General features: G+C 38.2%; 5 protein-coding genes across 9 annotated transcripts; 2 read left to right on the top strand and 3 right to left on the bottom strand.

The window, feature by feature from the left end:
- The first annotated feature begins 1,461 nt into the window (after window positions 1-1,461).
- On the top strand, window positions 1,462-3,644 carry LOC18025208 (protein trichome birefringence-like 1). Its single transcript, XM_006407313.2, has 5 exons — window positions 1,462-2,345; window positions 2,447-2,639; window positions 2,723-2,916; window positions 3,009-3,167; window positions 3,243-3,644. Exons 1-5 carry the CDS (start codon window positions 1,618-1,620, stop codon window positions 3,613-3,615), a joined length of 1,647 nt encoding a protein of 548 aa, XP_006407376.1. The 5' UTR covers window positions 1,462-1,617; the 3' UTR covers window positions 3,616-3,644.
- On the bottom strand, window positions 3,469-6,217 carry LOC18025206 (geranylgeranyl transferase type-2 subunit beta 1). 3 transcript variants are annotated; one of them, XM_024159941.1, is made up of 11 exons: window positions 6,161-6,217; window positions 5,611-5,679; window positions 5,340-5,490; window positions 5,099-5,215; window positions 4,931-4,997; window positions 4,708-4,856; window positions 4,447-4,580; window positions 4,267-4,365; window positions 4,108-4,183; window positions 3,901-4,021; window positions 3,469-3,595 (listed from the first exon to the last, which is right to left on the bottom strand). In XM_024159941.1, the coding sequence occupies exons 2-10, from the start codon at window positions 5,665-5,667 to the stop codon at window positions 3,927-3,929; spliced, it is 945 nt and encodes a 314-aa protein (XP_024015709.1). In that variant the 5' UTR covers window positions 5,668-5,679; window positions 6,161-6,217; the 3' UTR covers window positions 3,469-3,595; window positions 3,901-3,926. The 3 variants fall into 3 exon arrangements, with proteins under 3 accessions (XP_024015709.1, XP_024015708.1, XP_006407374.1); XM_024159940.1 differs by lacking the exon at window positions 3,469-3,595 and adding an exon at window positions 3,729-3,802; XM_006407311.2 differs by lacking the exon at window positions 3,469-3,595 and having other exon boundaries at window positions 3,836-4,021.
- Window positions 6,218-6,473: 256 nt separating this feature from the next.
- Window positions 6,474-10,831, top strand: LOC18025207 (GTPase Der). Its single transcript, XM_006407309.2, has 12 exons — window positions 6,474-6,895; window positions 7,050-7,108; window positions 7,339-7,428; window positions 7,520-7,813; window positions 8,127-8,266; window positions 8,745-8,832; window positions 9,026-9,214; window positions 9,486-9,647; window positions 9,884-10,077; window positions 10,185-10,335; window positions 10,424-10,592; window positions 10,685-10,831. The coding sequence occupies exons 1-12, from the start codon at window positions 6,502-6,504 to the stop codon at window positions 10,747-10,749; spliced, it is 1,995 nt and encodes a 664-aa protein (XP_006407372.1). The 5' UTR covers window positions 6,474-6,501; the 3' UTR covers window positions 10,750-10,831.
- LOC18025205 (tetraspanin-6) lies at window positions 10,813-12,259 on the bottom strand. 2 transcript variants are annotated; one of them, XM_024159408.1, is made up of 4 exons: window positions 12,075-12,198; window positions 11,673-11,989; window positions 11,273-11,589; window positions 10,813-11,071 (listed from the first exon to the last, which is right to left on the bottom strand). In XM_024159408.1, the coding sequence occupies exons 1-4, from the start codon at window positions 12,079-12,081 to the stop codon at window positions 11,032-11,034; spliced, it is 681 nt and encodes a 226-aa protein (XP_024015176.1). In that variant the 5' UTR covers window positions 12,082-12,198; the 3' UTR covers window positions 10,813-11,031. The 2 variants fall into 2 exon arrangements, with proteins under 2 accessions (XP_024015176.1, XP_006407373.1); XM_006407310.2 differs by having other exon boundaries at window positions 11,673-12,259.
- A 618-nt stretch (window positions 12,260-12,877) lies between these two features.
- On the bottom strand, window positions 12,878-16,324 carry LOC18025204 (metal tolerance protein C2). Of its 2 annotated transcripts, none has more exons than XM_006407308.2 (10): window positions 15,865-16,324; window positions 15,238-15,346; window positions 14,862-14,901; window positions 14,495-14,571; window positions 14,277-14,365; window positions 13,890-13,959; window positions 13,726-13,764; window positions 13,476-13,626; window positions 13,285-13,374; window positions 12,878-13,185 (listed from the first exon to the last, which is right to left on the bottom strand). In XM_006407308.2, exons 1-10 carry the CDS (start codon window positions 16,277-16,279, stop codon window positions 13,084-13,086), a joined length of 1,182 nt encoding a protein of 393 aa, XP_006407371.1. In that variant the 5' UTR covers window positions 16,280-16,324; the 3' UTR covers window positions 12,878-13,083. The 2 variants fall into 2 exon arrangements, 1 of the variants encoding a protein (XP_006407371.1); XR_002900782.1 differs by having other exon boundaries at window positions 13,106-13,185; window positions 13,726-13,759; window positions 15,865-16,279.
- Between the last annotated feature and the right edge of the window lie 16 nt (window positions 16,325-16,340).

The following is a 16,340-nucleotide window of genomic DNA, read 5'->3' as shown; positions in this document are numbered from 1 at the left end:
AATTTTCGTGTGAAGAAAACGGAAGAGGTAGAGTAAAATGTGTTTAATGCTTGTTGATTCTTCTGGTTAACGGTTAATGGACACATCGTCTAAGGCATAGCCTGTAGGCATAGCCATGTGGAGACTAATCATCATCACTCTTTTCAGCCTTTTCAGTAGTAGTTGTTAGAATTTAGATGAGAGAATTAATAATTATTACTGCGCATGCAGCTACACCATCTTAATCAATAGATATATAAATAGATATAATGGTTTGTTGCTTTGTCAGCCTAATGCCTTCTTCTTGTTCCTGATTTGGGTGCTATAGTTTTTGTATTTTTTAGATTTCGTCTAGTATTATGAATTTTTGGCGTTTTCCAAACGTTACTGATATGTTTTTTTTTTTTAAGATAGATTTGAAGGAGGGTGTGTCTTAAGTTTTTAAGAATTTAACATTAAAGCCAAAAATAAAAATTTTCAAGAAAATAGAGAAATGAAAAAAAAATGAAACGATCAAAAATAAGAAGAAGATTATATTTAGATCACAAATGCATATATATACATATACAAGCAGTTGAATTTTTCCAACCAAAAATTGAATGTAATACTTAAAAAAAAAACGTAGTCATTAATGTTAAACACTCAGAATTAGCAAACACACATGGAAATTATAGCATGAAGTCGTGAATATAACAGTTTCACCAAAACGGCTGAGAAAATGTTAAAGATTTGATTTAAATAAGGTTGACCAAATAATGAATTTTCTTGCAACAGATCCAAGATTCAAATTTCGAAGAGTAATGTAGTTTGTAAATTCAACTTCTTTTTATCATCTCACGTAGTTCATGACCTCATGTGATAGAGATTGAATTATCTATGCGGTCCATATTAACAATAGATCGTTATTTCAAGTAAAACTACATTTACAAAAGATCATTAGAACGATCTGAACACTAAATGATTATCATTCGTGCGGTATTTTGGATGTAACTATTCTTGCACATCTATTTTGATTACATAAGACAACAAACATTAATTAAACTTCAAACCAGTGAGTAGAAAAAAAGATGGTCGAATTACCTTTTAATCATTTTTTATAATCAGTCCGGCTCGTTATTTTGTCTGATTTAGTCGTTTTCTTATTTCACTGCCAACATATGTTTCCTTATTCCTCGCTTAACGATACCAAACAATAATTACGTACTCCTTTTTTCTGCTTTGTCTGATCTGAGCCGCGCAAATGCCTTTTTTATTTTGTTCAAGATGAAATCTTAACATTCCAAAAGTAAAAAAATCAATATCTCAACATTCCTAATCGTCACTTGAACAGTGGCATCTTCGTCATTTTATCGAAAAACAAGGGGTAAAAATATAACAGAAACAAACTCAAGTTTAGCGGCCATTCCTATGCAAATGTCACTTTACCGAACAAACACCTCTCTCAAGTCTCTAGAAAAAGGAGTCATCCCTCCGTCAACATTTCACTTTTCTTTTCTCACTCAAATCTTAAAAAGCTCCATTTTTTTAATCTCTCGCTCCCTCTCTTAAAGTCTAAACTCGAAAAGCAAAGTCCAAGAGACAATAGACAAGAGACAAGAGACAGAGAGTAAACTCGTCCACGCGCCAGGAAAAACAACCATGGCGTCGGACTCCGTCGTCAAGCATATGCCTATACACGGCGTCTCCTCCGTCTCCGTCGAAATCAAAAGCTTTTTCTCCGCCGTGAAACCAAGAAAAACCTCGACCTTCGTCTATGCCTTCATCGTAACATTCGTTGCCTTCACTATCTTCTTAGCCTTTGTCCCTTCTCCCATTACTGTCGCTCCTTTAATTTCTCCGTATATTCTCCCTAATGTCACAGCCTCCACATCACCTAACCCTTTCTTCGTCAATTCCAATTTCACTAACAACACCACATTGCGAGCACCGGCGCCGGAAAATCTCACTCCGGTTACTAAAAATGTAACCTTTGAGTCTCCAACCGCTAATGGAACAAAACCACTTGCTTTTCTGTCCCAAACCGATCATGCAGGGGAAAACATGTCGTGTCCTAACAACAACAAGACTGCTTCAATTTCGGACAAACATCGAGCCGTGAAAATACCTCTGTCTGACGATCTAGCCGTCAATTCCTCTGCTTCTCCGATGAGAAAACAGAGTAGGAAGTCGTCGATGAGACGAGAGATCGAGACACTGAAGAATTGCGACTTTTTCGAGGGAGTGTGGGTCAAAGACGATTCGTATCCGCTTTACAAACCCGGTTCGTGTAATGTGATCGATGAACAGTTTAATTGTATTTCCAACGGAAGACCAGACGTTAATTTCCACAAATTGAAGTGGAAACCCAAGAAATGCAATTTACCTAGGTAAACAAACACTTCTTGACTTTAAAAATTAATTTTTTTTTTTGTTTCTTTCTTTCGATGGTGAGTCACAATAATCTAATTCATCGATTTGTGTATGAAAGGTTAAATGGAGGTAAGTTGCTGGAGATGATCAGAGGAAAAAGGCTTGTGTTTGTTGGAGATTCTCTGAACAGGAACATGTGGGAATCATTGGTTTGCATTCTTAAAGGATCAGTGAAAGATGAGAGTCAGGTCTTTGAGGCTCATGGAAGGCATCATTTCCGTTGGGAGGCTGAGTACTCTTTTGTCTTCAAAGTAGGTTCCTTTTACCTATCAATATCCGGTTTCAGTACTTAGTTTGTTTTTCGGGTTTTCATCGATCGATTTATGGCCGATAGGATTATGATTGCACTGTGGAATTCTATGCATCGCCTTTCTTGGTTCAAGAATGGGAGGTTTCTGACAAGAACGGGACTAAGAAAGAGACTTTACGGTTAGATTTGATGGGGAAGTCTTCCGAGCAGTACAAAGGAGCGGATGTTCTTGTATTCAATACTGGACATTGGTGGACTCATGACAAAACTTCCAAAGGGTAGATTTTTTTATTCAACTACTGTTGTTTGGTTTGATCCCTGATTTTGGGATCTGTCTCATTGTATTTGGTGTCTGGATGCTTTGAATTAGGGAGGATTACTATCAAGAAGGGAACAATGTATACCCGAAACTCGACGTGGACGAAGCTTTCCAGAAAGCATTGACGACTTGGGGTCAATGGGTCGATAAGAACGTGAAACAAAAGAAAACTCTTGTTTTCTTCCGTGGATATTCCCCGTCACATTTCAGGTAAGTCGAGATTTTACCTTTTACGAGTCGTAAACCGTCTTTGTAAAATCCGGTTGGTTTGGTTTGGTTTGGCAGCGGCGGGCAATGGAATGCAGGAGGAGCATGCGATGACGAAACAGAGCCAATCAAGAACGAGACTTACCTAACGCCTTACCCTCCGAAAATGGAAATACTTGAAAGAGTTATAAAGGGAATGAAAACACCGGTTACTTATCTCAACATCACCAGGTTAACGGATTACAGGAAGGATGCTCACCCGTCGATATACCGGAAACAGAAACTATCCTTAGAAGAAAGTGAATCGCCATTGTTGTACCAAGACTGTAGTCACTGGTGCCTCCCAGGAGTGCCCGATTCTTGGAACGAAATTCTCTATGCCGAGTTGCTCGTAAAGCTCCACCAGCTCCGTGTCAACAGACGGCGGAAACCTAGAGGTTATAGGAGTTGAATACATATCTTCTGAATGCATGAGAAGAAAGGAAACACTTATATAATCAATGGTTTCTTTTCAAATTCGCCATTGAAGGTGTAGAGGAAGTAAGAATTGAGAATCAGATTAGTGCCATGTTCACTTTTCTTGGAGGTTGTAAACCCAATTCATGGGAGAGGTATTGAGATTGTAAATGGTTTTGTTACTGCAAGTAATATAGTAAAGGTTATGCCTAAACTCAAACTGAACCGAAATATTAGAACTGAAAATGGGACCAAATATTGTCTAAATTCCAATGCCTACCCCTCTATCCGAATCCTGATGATCAATCATTTGGTTAAAAGAATCCTATTGATGACATCCACTGGCAAAGCATAGGCAGGATCAATTGGTTTGACTCCAGGATACTCGAGAAGAGAGAGCCCTGCACCAATATTCGATTTAAATTGACACAATCTCTTTTGCTTCACATCAACAAGAAGAGCTAAAAAAGAGGCAATTTTCAGTTACCTGCAACTCCAAAGTAAGTGTGAAAGATATCTACAGCATCGTCAGGTCTATCTGAAATGCCTCCATTCTCCATATCCTAATTCAATTTACACCAGAAACTCAGGAAAGGCTTTAAAAGATAAGAGCTTTAAAACAACAGAAACGATTTTGGAGACAAACCTGACAGTCCAAGATGAACTTGACAAGCTTTGATTTTTCAATCCAGTGGACTCTGTCGATCATGATTAAGCTCGATAAGACCCACCAAGAATAGCAAACCTGGTAATACGAACAATCAAAAGAGTGCTAATAACGATTGGAATCATGTTTTGATTCAGATAGGAGGAGTTGTACGCTTACATCAGGGAGTTTCTGGGGTCGTCCATTTAAACCCCCAGACTTGACTTGTCTCTCACATAACCACCATCCAAGTAAGTCTTTATCAACATGATGGAGATTCCCGGTGATAGCAAGAGCACCCACGCAACAGAAAACTGCAGCAACAAAAAGAATTACTATCCTCTAATTACTATATGATGCTACAATGAAACTCGCTAAAGTCATCTATACACATATTGAATGATATTGTCACGGAAAATACTCAAAATAGCATTAACATACTCTGTCCTGCATGAGACTCCGCTCCAGGTGTGCAACCAAAACCACCATCCAGGTTTTTGCATCGCACAATGTAATCAACAGCCTTATCCACATTGATCTTATCAATGCATTTCAAGATTGAGAGACAGCATATAGCTATGTATGAAAACCTACAGCAAACAAACTTGCAGATAAACGAAAATAACAACCTGGAAGAACTAAATAGCTTAGGAAGAAAGGCTACCTTGTATCTACTTCGCCCCACATATCTCCCGAGAAGGATCCATCTGCATTCTGCAATTTAGTAATATCTAGTTTTTGCATTTAGGAAACACAATAGTATATACCAAAAACTATTTGGTGAGTTTATTTCTTTTCACATGGACTAAAAGTTCAATACTTTCAAGGATACAACTTGATACTTTTCCGACATCAAGAATGTTTAGTTTGTCAAAGAGGGCCAAGAATTGTACAGCACTGAGTGTATATAAAATATGGGGATCATGTCCAGTATTTCCAGCAAACCCACCTGCTCACAACAATGAACCACTTGTAATCAACTACAAATGCAGCAACATCAAGCAATTAAGAAAAGGAAAGATTTGATTTGAAATTCCATCCGGTTGAGAAATATTATACTCTAGTACACACACCAGATTCATGCTGACACGTCATGACCCAAGACACAACTTCATCTTCAGAAACAGAACCGAGCTTCTCGAGCAAGTCCAGTGTGGTCAATCCCCAGTATGCACCGTTCATTCTCAGATGATCCATCACCACCGACTCAAAACTGTCTTTTTTCTAGCAAGTTGATATAAACCACAAAAAGAAATGAAATTGAAAAGAGGAAAATTCAAGTGCTGATCATAGTGACATAAACACTGAGCATGAGGAAAATGAAAGATAATAGCTGTCTAGTACCTTTTCTGCCATCAGAATGTATCGAACATGCTTGTCAGCTACGAGCTTGTCTGCCATCAGATTCAATAACTTGGCACAAACAGAAGAAACTACTTTAGAAATTCAACCTTAAATTCCTTCAATGGTTTCAAGTCTATAGGTGTTACCATTCAATAAAACTCAAGTCACCAATGGTTGAACATCTAGAGAACTCTAACCTAAGCAATTGATCAGCTACATAGATTCTTAGGGGACATTGTTGTATTTTGTAGGTTATGATCATAGCTAGCTGGGGGCTTCAAATAAATTAAAAAGTTTAAATTTTTTCAAGTATTGATCTACGAAATCAGTGGCAGAACATAAAAACACAAATGAAGAACAACTTCTATAACAAGTTCTTTAATCGATCGCAGAAAGAAGAAAACTATTTAGTAATAATAAAAAAACTACGGAGCGAGGATTAATTGATCAGAAATCTGAGCTATTAGAGTAGAGAGAGACATAAAAGTAACGTAATCGAACAGATAAATAGAAAAAGGCGGAATTAAGAGAAACGAAATAACGAACTAACCTCGAGAAGAGAAGTCTGAGAAATTCTTTTGCGACACGATGAAGAAGACGTGACGATTGAACCGATTCGGTCTGTATTTCAATGGTCGTCATATAAGCCGGAAAACCCCGCGTAAAACCGGCTCTTTTTATCTGAACCGATCGGTAATCGCACGAGATCAACTCGTCTCCTTCAAATCCGTCATATCCTATCCGGTTAACCGGAAAACTCAAGCTTTATAAATTTAAACCGGATGAACCGGTTTCGGATCCTTCATCATCAAATACGTATGATAAAAACCCAGAAGATAAGTGTGATAAACCTTTGGCAAACTGCTTCTTCTTCTCTTTACTCTGCCAAAAATGGCGAGCCTACTTGACTCACTGACAACAAGAAGCTTCTTCTCTGTTCCATCAATTTCTAGGATCTCTTCTCCTTTACCCTCTTCATCTTCGTATGCTTCTTCACCATCCTCTTCTTCTTCTTCGATTATCCCATCCTTTTTTCATCCTTCCGTTCTCTCTTACTCTCACCAACAATCGCATTACCGCCTCCCTTTCCCTGTTTCAGCAACTCTAGATAGTCCCTCCGTCGAGGACGAGCTTGATTTCGAGGAATCCGAGGAATTTTCTGAAGACGCTTACCCGGATGATTCGGATAACGAAGACCTCTCCGTCGATATCTCCGTTCTTGAGAAAGAAGCGAGAGATATCGCCAGAGATTACGCTACTACTTTGTCTCGCGAACTGAAACTCGGTAATGCTTTCCCCTGTTTTAATTGTGTGTTTCTGCATATTTCTGGAATCCAGTCTCAGTGTGAACTTTGTATGTATTGGTCTAAACGGTGATTAAAAAAACTGCTAAATGCTTCCAATGAATGTGAATGATGATCAAAGTTTGATGCTTCCAGAGGATGAGATAATTGAGGGGAAGGAATCTCGTAGAAAGGGGAAAAGGCAAGCCAAAAATGTTAGTCAAGCTCCTTTCTTTCTGATATATTGTTGCTTTTTCAGTGAAGGCTCGCTCTGGGTTTTGTTTTTCTTTGTCTTTTTGAGGTTGAGATCTTAACCGCAACTAAACCCGACCCCTAAAACTGTATATTTTGCTTTGCTGTCTCAAAAGTTTCATGTAAAAGATTGAGTTTTTCCTATGTTGGTTTATCGAGGATTACTGACGTTACTATAAAATACAAATTCCAGACGCAGATACCAGAGCATCTCCTCCAAAGAGTAGCCATAGTTGGAAGGCCCAATGTCGGAAAATCAGCATTGTTCAACCGTCTCGTTGGGGTAAGAGTGTTGCTTGACATCGAGATTTAAGTTTTATGTTTTCCTTGCCAGTCCATGGTAAAAAGTCAAATTTTCCTTGATACATTTGCAGGAGAATAAAGCAATTGTAGTTGATGAACCTGGAGTTACTAGAGATCGACTGTACGGTAGATCCTACTGGGGTGATCAAGAATTCGTAGTGGTAGACACAGGAGGAGTTATGACTGTTTCAAAGTCACCTTCTGGTGTCATGGAAGAGCTAAATGTATCAACCACCATTGGCATGGAAGGTATTCCACTAAGCTCTAGGGAGGCAGCTGTTGCAAGGATGCCTTCCATGATTGAGAAACAAGCTACAGCGGCTGTGGAAGAGTCGGCTGTTATTGTTTTCGTTGTCGACGGCCAGGTTCTGTGCTTATGTTCAATCTGCTCAACTTTTCTGCCTTTGGCTTACTCGAACTTGGGATTTTATTTTCCTGCCAGAACCAAAAAAAGAAATTTGGTTGCTGTTTTATTTTCCTTAACTTTATAGCTGGTATACTATGAATTGAGTGGTAGTTAGATTGATTTTCATGTTTACTGGAATATATTACCAAATACTCAAGAAAGCTGTTACTTGTATCTAGAATATCTCAAACTGATTTTTGAAGTCTTTACTGTAAAGCCCAACTGAGTGTTTCTTGGTATATGGTAATGATTTTTTGGTACTCAATACGCAGTCAGGGCCGACAGGTGCTGATGTGGAAATTGCGGACTGGTTGCGGAAGTACTACTCACATAAGAATATCATCCTCGCGGTGAACAAATGTGAATCACCACGTAAAGGACTCATGCAAGCTTCAGAATTTTGGTCTCTAGGGTAAATTGACTTTCATTCTACTTCAAAATCATAGCTTTTCATTGAGTGTTTCAGCTGTCTATAGAAATAGAATTCATGGACATTCGTACTCTTTCATCAGATGATTTGAATATTTGTTGCTCTGTTGAATTGCAAATGATTTCATTTTTTTTTAAACTATTCTTAATTTTATAAATCTAGTTTTGTCATTTTGGTGAATTCATGGACCTGGTGAAACATCTAAGCATCACAATACTTTCTCCCATACTAGTGTCAATTTTTATGTTTCATATTTATTTTGAAATTTATTTTGAATGGCAATGAGTGGAAATTTATTCAATGATATTTTTCTGGAGGAGGTTGATAGCTGCAGTTGAGCTGGAGATAAATGCTATACATGCAATGCTAAACATTTTATTTACTTTGCTTCAGTTCATTATTTTTGTTTTCATTCAACAAGCTTTGAGTTAACAAGTCTATATTATGATGAAATTTCCAGGTTTTCACCTATACCTATTTCTGCGTTGTCGGGAACTGGAACTGGAGAGCTGCTTGATCTTGTTTGTTCTGGGCTAAATAAACTTGAGGTTGGTATCGGCGTTTCTTTCTTTCAAAAAGACTTTGGTGCAGGAATATGAAATATTGGAAAATAGTTGATTATGATATATCTAGACTTTTTATGAAAATGCATCTCCTATTTATCAAAGAGCTTTAGGCAATTCTGAATATGTTCAACTGGCATCAGTTTACATACCAAATATGATTCAATGCTTTTTCTAGATGATGGAGAACATGGAAGAGGAGGAAGAAGAAAACTACATTCCTGCCATTGCAATTATTGGTCGGCCAAATGTTGGCAAAAGCAGCATTTTGAATGCACTTGTCCGAGAGGATAGAACAATTGTTAGCCCTGTTAGTGGCACTACCCGTGATGCTATAGATGCAGAATTTACCGGACCAGATGGGGAGGTGAGTTCAATTTCTTATGTTGTGCTTTAGTGTTGCCTAGTTTTCATGCGGTACAAATTTCAACAAAAGGCTTCTATGACGTATGAAGCTTGCGCTGAAGTGCCTGGCCTATTCACTCTGTGCTAGATGGCATCTATTTAATGCGTTTTTCATGTTAACTATGAGCATTGTCTAAGTTTGAATATGAGCAGCGAGGATGAGAACGATCAAATACACATTCGCTGAATACCCGTCCATATAACCCTGAATATGATTATGAACTGTGTTGCAGAAGTTCCGGCTTATAGATACAGCTGGGATCAGGAAAAAGGCAGCTGTGGCTTCATCAGGCAGCACTACAGAGGCCCTGTCAGTGAATCGTGCATTCCGAGCAATTCGTCGTTCTGATGTTGTTGCTCTTGTCATTGAAGCCATGGCATGCATAACAGAGCAGGTATCTCATTTGTAGCCTGACACTGATGAATGTTTCTCATTAGCAGTTGTATAGCATGTGGTTTTTGGTATAGGGTTAAAACCATACAGTAGAATTACCTCGCTGTCTATCTTATTGACTGGAAGAACTCTTATATTTAGAATGTCACAAAGGATCACAAAAGTACCTTACTATTGCAACCAAGGACAAATATTCTCGATCTTTGATTCATATGAAATTTCATCTTCTTTTCACAGGATATGAAGATTGCAGAAAGAATAGAAAGAGAAGGGAAAGGATGTCTGGTAGTTGTAAACAAATGGGATACAATACCAAACAAAAACCAACAGACTGCAGCACATTACGAGGACGATGTTCGGGAGAAGCTCCGTTCCCTCAAATGGGCACCCATTGTTTATTCAACTGCTATAACTGGCCATAGCGTTGACAAGTACGTAACCTCCTCCTCCTCCTCAAGGATTCAAAAACTTATTTCGATCTTTACACTTTGGTTTTTACTTATTCTGTTGGATTTAACATATGAACAAAAAAATGTAGTATCGTGGTAGCTGCTGCGACGGTTCAAAAGGAGAGATCAAGAAGACTTAGCACCGCTATATTGAACCAAGTGATAAGAGAAGCGGTTGCGTTTAAATCCCCTCCAAGAACACGAGGAGGCAAACGAGGCCGTGTTTATTATTGCACTCAGGTAATCATAATAATAATGAGGATCTCCCAATCTTTGAAGACTTTTTTCGGGTTTTGTATGTATTTGAAAATGATTGTGATAAATGCAGGCAGCAATAAGGCCACCGACGTTTGTGTTCTTTGTAAACGATGCAAAGCTGTTTTCGGATACGTACAGAAGATATATGGAGAAGCAGCTACGCACAGATGCAGGCTTTGCTGGGACTCCAATTCGTCTTCTTTGGCGCAGCCGTAAAAGATCTGACAAAAATGGAGGAGGTAATTAACGAATTTTTGGCGTGATAAACTTATATATCTTTTACAAAAACAATGAAAATATTTGTATATATATAACTGGGAAAATTCTGCAGGTGGAGGAACAATGAGAATGTCAGGTCTTACACGTGAGAGAAATCTTGCAACCAAAGGGACATAATAACTGACCATGTAATTTTTGTTTCAATGTGTATTAATTTCTTGAGAAATAATATATTGAGAAAAAAAAAAAGCGAGAACTATTATATCTTCTGCTAGTTGCATAATAATGATTAGTTTCGAAAGATATGCATATACTCATTCAACTTATAACAGATCTCACTAATCTCTTGATGACTTATAGAAACAGAAGTACATCAAACATTTCTTTTCTTAAATCTCAAGTTGGTAGAAAGAAAATGATGAAAAGCAAAGAACAGAGACGATGTAGCTCGTTCTCTACTCAGTAAAGCTGCTCTTTCTTTTCGTGCCACCATCTCCACCTGTAAAAAAAAAAGAAACACCAAAATTGCTTTCATCAAAAACATTCCAATTTTTTCTTTTTTTTTCCACTGATAGACATCAATTGTTTTTCTTTGTTAACTTCTCGAATTCAAAGCTTAACTGGGATCAAACAAATGAATAAACTTTTTTGCAAAATCTTGCACTTTAAATAGTGAAATGTGAACATCGTTTGTGTGTACCAGTAATAGTCCCAACGAGGACGGACTTTGGTCATGCGGTTATCATCGGAAGCATGATAAGGATGAGCGGCGTGGCGAGTGTTGTGGAAGGCGCAGCAACCGGCGGCGTAGACGGCGATGAGGAGGACGAGAACAAGAATGTTGACGACTGACAACTTTCTCCAGTCAAGACGAATCTCCTCGAGAACACCAGCCTTGCACGCATCACACTCGTAGCATAACGTTTCCTCTCCGTTGCTCCATCTGTAGCAATCTCCTCCTCCTTCTATCACTCCTCCCTCGTACGTACACGCCGTTGGTGGCTTACAACATCCTGACTACAATCAAACAACACACACACACACAAATGTTATGGACTAATTTATAGAGCAATAGATAATATTCAAGATGATATATACACCTCAACGGATGTCATGTCTCTTTGGAAATAATCAAGTGTAGTCCAAGATTTAATCTTATCACAAGTCTTGGAACTCAAGATACAGCTTCTAATGGAGTTCCAATACTCAGGATCTCTAACTCTCTCTCTCAACCATGGATGGTAATCTCCAAGCCTATACTCTTTATAAACCCTCCCTGGTACTTCCACACCACCTCCTTGGCTAGTCACCACCAGGCCAAACAGCGTTAGACCCATGAGGGTCGCGATGAGGAAGATCATGACCACTAAGTACACCCAAAGAGCCCATGCCACGTTGAAGCAGGCTCCTATGAAACCTGCAAGCGATACTAAGAGTATGATGAATCCTATAACGAGTAGAGGCGTCTGTAGGAAGTTTTCGCAAGTCGTGCTGCTTCTTGCCTTCCATAGAGCTGTTCCTATGATTGGTATTGATGCTAGTAAGCTGAGGAGGTTTAGGACTCCAATCACCGTGTTGCTGAATCTGTACATAGTAGAAGAAATTAGAGACTTTAACAGTGTCTTCTCTCTATATCTGGTCTCTCTCTTCTGTAAGCAGATTCTCTTCTTGCAATGTGATTTTCATCAGCTTTATCTTACAGTCTTCTTCTCTTTTAAATATTATATTGCTTAACTCTACTTTTTGCTTTTGATTCTCTCTTATCAATTGGGAATTTTTTTAATGGAAAGGGTTTAGAGTTAATGGTTTGATGATTCATGCCCATATTCTATGGTCCTCTATTGATTTGAATCAATTAAACAATCACATTAAAAATCGTTTTTCTTCAAATAAAGTGTCTTTTTGGACAATGGTCTTGTTTATTATCCTATTTTATACGTTTATCGTTGGAGTTGGTATATAGCAGACTATACTTAAAAAATATGTACTTAGTAATATTCCAGATTACATGTAATTTTCTAGCTTATAGTCCAAAAACTGCAATCAATGGTTTATTTAATGGTCATGTGTTAAAAAATTAAAAAAATTCACAATGATACAATGAAGCAAAGAGTAAGCAAAGAATAATTTAGACATGGACGGATGGTGATTTCACAATCGATGAATTCTCTTTTTAAGATGCTTTTTACTGGCCCCATAACTTAGAATATTAGGTTTTTGAGTAGCACATCATAATATATGATAACCATTTTTGTTTTTTTTTTTGACAAAGAGAAAAACCTTATTTCCTCTCCGATACATGTCATGAATGAGCCAAAATATCCACAAACTTGAAAGACTAAAAGAGTTACAAAGATTGTGGTCCTTGTGTGGTTCAAAAGACAGGAATGAAAGGAAAAGAAAAAAAAACGAAACAAGATTGTTCAAAAAGAATTATTTTCCTATATAAGCATAATCTCTAGTATACATCCAAAATCATCAACTCAGTATTGGAAAACGTAGATGCAGAGCTCAGGTGTAATCAGTTTGCAGGGTCAAGTCTTGTACACCCAAATCATGGTATAAATCATACACAAATTGCAGTAAAGGCCTTTCATCTATCCCGCTCTTCACCTAAACCCCATACCAAAATAAAATAAAATAAACTCAATTATTTCCATTTCTATTGTGAATTCATGTTTTAATCAATACGAAATTAAGGAGGCTAAGTACCTGGATTCTGAGTGAGCCAACAGTGTGACCAGGCACAACCTCCCAGAAACGTGCCTGTAAAACCTCCATGACATCTTCTCGAGAAGTAATCTGAACAGATACAGAGTTGACAAGTATCCCGGCTTGATCGATCTTTCTCAATATGGGAAATATGTACATATTCGGGAAACACTTTCTGGAAAAGAGCAAACCTGTCGCAAGCATTTGCTTAATGCGGAAGGAGGAATGTTTGGAGGTGCCATCTGAAGCAAGACACCACCAGTGGCTTTGAAGATTGGCATAACAAGCATAAACACTGTAACCGATACCAACCCCAAACATAGGACCTCTGCATTTTCAACCCTGAAAAATCCAAGACACAAGGAGCAAATGGTAAATGTAAGAGTCAAGCAACAAGACACTTTTAATTCATCGAGGTCCTTCAAAAGAAATTAGCATTACCCGAGAGAGAGGAGCCAAGATGCCAGTATCAAACCTGCACTGAAAAGACAGCAGCAAAGAAAACTTCATGTTGGCTGCATATAAATTCCATGCAAAAAAAGAATTTTTTTTTCTAACTATCTCCGGCTCTACTTGAGATAAAGAAAGACAGAGAGATATAACACCTGCGGATGGAATCTGCTATGACATGCAAACAAACGGAGTGGTAGTTCATATCTTCTGCTTTTCTGTACACTGGAGCATACTGTGATGTAAGAAAGAGATTCAAGAATATGCAGTATTTGAATATGACAGAAGGGACAGATCATTTAAAGAAACAAAGCGAATAGTCTTGTCCGGATCAGTTGCTGTCATGGTGTCTCTCTGTTTCAACAAATCCTCCTACTGATTCTATCTTAACCAAAAACCCTTACTTTTTTGGCTTTACAGTGACAGGGGTGGCACCAAAGCCGCCAAACAAGGCTATATCATAGAAAGCACCAGGATGGGCATTGACTCATGCAAGTCTAACAAGAACTTAAAAGCATGAATATATAACAGAGAGTACCTACCAATATTGATACGAGCATAATTCCGGAAGAACCAAACACCTAGTAGGTTCACCAGCAGATTTGTTACCGCTGATACAATCAAATAATGCCTACACAAAGAAGATTCAATCAATCACACTAATAAAACGGAGCACGAGGGAAAAATTATTGTAAACTTAATTAAGTTCCAGAAAATATCTAGAAATTCCTAGGCATTTCAGTTGTAAAAGGTAACTTACTTGTGCTCGGATTCATCCTGTATAAATGCATGAAGAGCTTCCACAGCTAAGGAGAATGACATGAACATAAGGAACAGCTGTCTACACATATGCCAAATATTAAACATATCAATGTGTTAACCCAAAAGATAAACTACAGAAAATGAGAAAATGAAGGCGAAATGAAAGATAAGTCCACATTTTTTTAAGAACAGAGAGTAAAATTACTTTATTCTATCAACAACAGTAAAGGAAGGAGTGTTAGAGCTCTCAACACTATTTTCTGGACGATATTAAAACCTATTTTATTGCATCGCCCATCAGCCTTTATTTATACCCTCAACTAAAACTAGAATAGACATCCAAAAATTGTTAAGAACATACTTACAGCATTAGTGAAAGCAGATAACACTTCAAGTCTTTTGTACCTGGGGAAAAAAAAAAGACAAGTACTTCTAAGTAACAACCAATTCAGTATTATGCGATTACAGTATCAGCAGCAAAGAAAGGTCACACAGACAAATTTTGATTTTCAGCAATCAGACAAAACTATATCCTACTAAAACAACAACAGACGTACGTTCTAACAAACAGAACCTTTGTAACCACATCTATAACTGGATCCAGAGAAAGTAAATAAAGTTTTTTTTGAAAAATTGGGCAGTTAAACGTTAATACCAGTCCACCACAAAGTATGCATTCCGACCTATAGTCCAGCAAATACAATCAACAACTAAGCGGATCAAATTTTACTTTTTTCTCACCCATATGAGTAAGCATGATCAGGCTTCTTCCTTGAAGTTGCCATTGCAAATAAAGAAAATGTCAAGAGACCACATCCAAATGTCAGATGGAATGCATCGGAAACCAAACCTGAAGTCCATTAAAAGAAAAAGTAACACAGTTAGTAAATATGGAAACACACGGACTTGGGAATCCAAATCAAATCTCAATTCCGAAACCAACTTGACATGTACCAGTTATTGCAGAGAAGCAAAAAAAGTCATTTAACAAACAGCGACAACAGAATCAGAAGACTGTTTGACGCATGTTAAATCTTTCCTAGTGAGGCTCAATTGCAACAGAAACCAAATCCTAAAGCTGCAGAAACAAGGTTTCTAAATACGGACAGGATTTACTATCCATGTGGTTGAGTTCCATATATTTACACTATATCAACTTAACACTGGAACCAAAATTTTGCGGCTTTAGCTGTTTTGTTTCATCTATATCTCTAGTCACTACCCGAAGTAAGGATGTAAAGCTCTCATCGACCTGGATTCCTAATCCTTCAATAAATCCAAGTCTCTCCCTCAAAAAAAGATGTCAAGAACACAACCAAGTACACCATGTTTCAAAGATTCACCATCCTAAACTGAAACCAATCGTACCTACGCGCCCAGTCAAGAGCCCAATTAAGAGCTCCGTGGTAGAATACGCCACGTTAAGCGAAATCAGCAGAAACAGCCTCTTCATCTGTCGATTTCCACTTCTCAGAACCCCAAAAATCACCCAAACCATATGCAAAACAGATACTTTTCCTAATTCTGCTGCTTTCCCTTCTCCGGAGAAAACATCATTTCCGTCGACGGAGTATATCTCCGGCGGCATATCGATGCTGGAGACCGTCCTATCGAGAAAAGGCTTAGCCGCATCAGTGACCGCCGGCGTGCGCGGGCCGTGAGACTGCTGAAACGAGCGGGAGTAAGCAAGTCTCCGGTCATTGGCAGTATATCCGACATCGCCGCTCCGATCATTCGGGACTTCTTTATCGCGTCGATGATCGAAGGAAATGGATCTCTCCATCTTTTTCTTTTTAGTTCGATCCTGAATGTGTAAAAATTCCAGTTAAATTTCTAACTACAGC

This window comes from Eutrema salsugineum, unplaced genomic scaffold, assembly GCF_000478725.1.
Source record: "Eutrema salsugineum unplaced genomic scaffold, Eutsalg1_0 scaffold_13, whole genome shotgun sequence".
NCBI lineage: Eukaryota > Viridiplantae > Streptophyta > Magnoliopsida > Brassicales > Brassicaceae > Eutrema > Eutrema salsugineum.
This window is presented reverse-complemented; position numbering and strand designations above follow the sequence as displayed.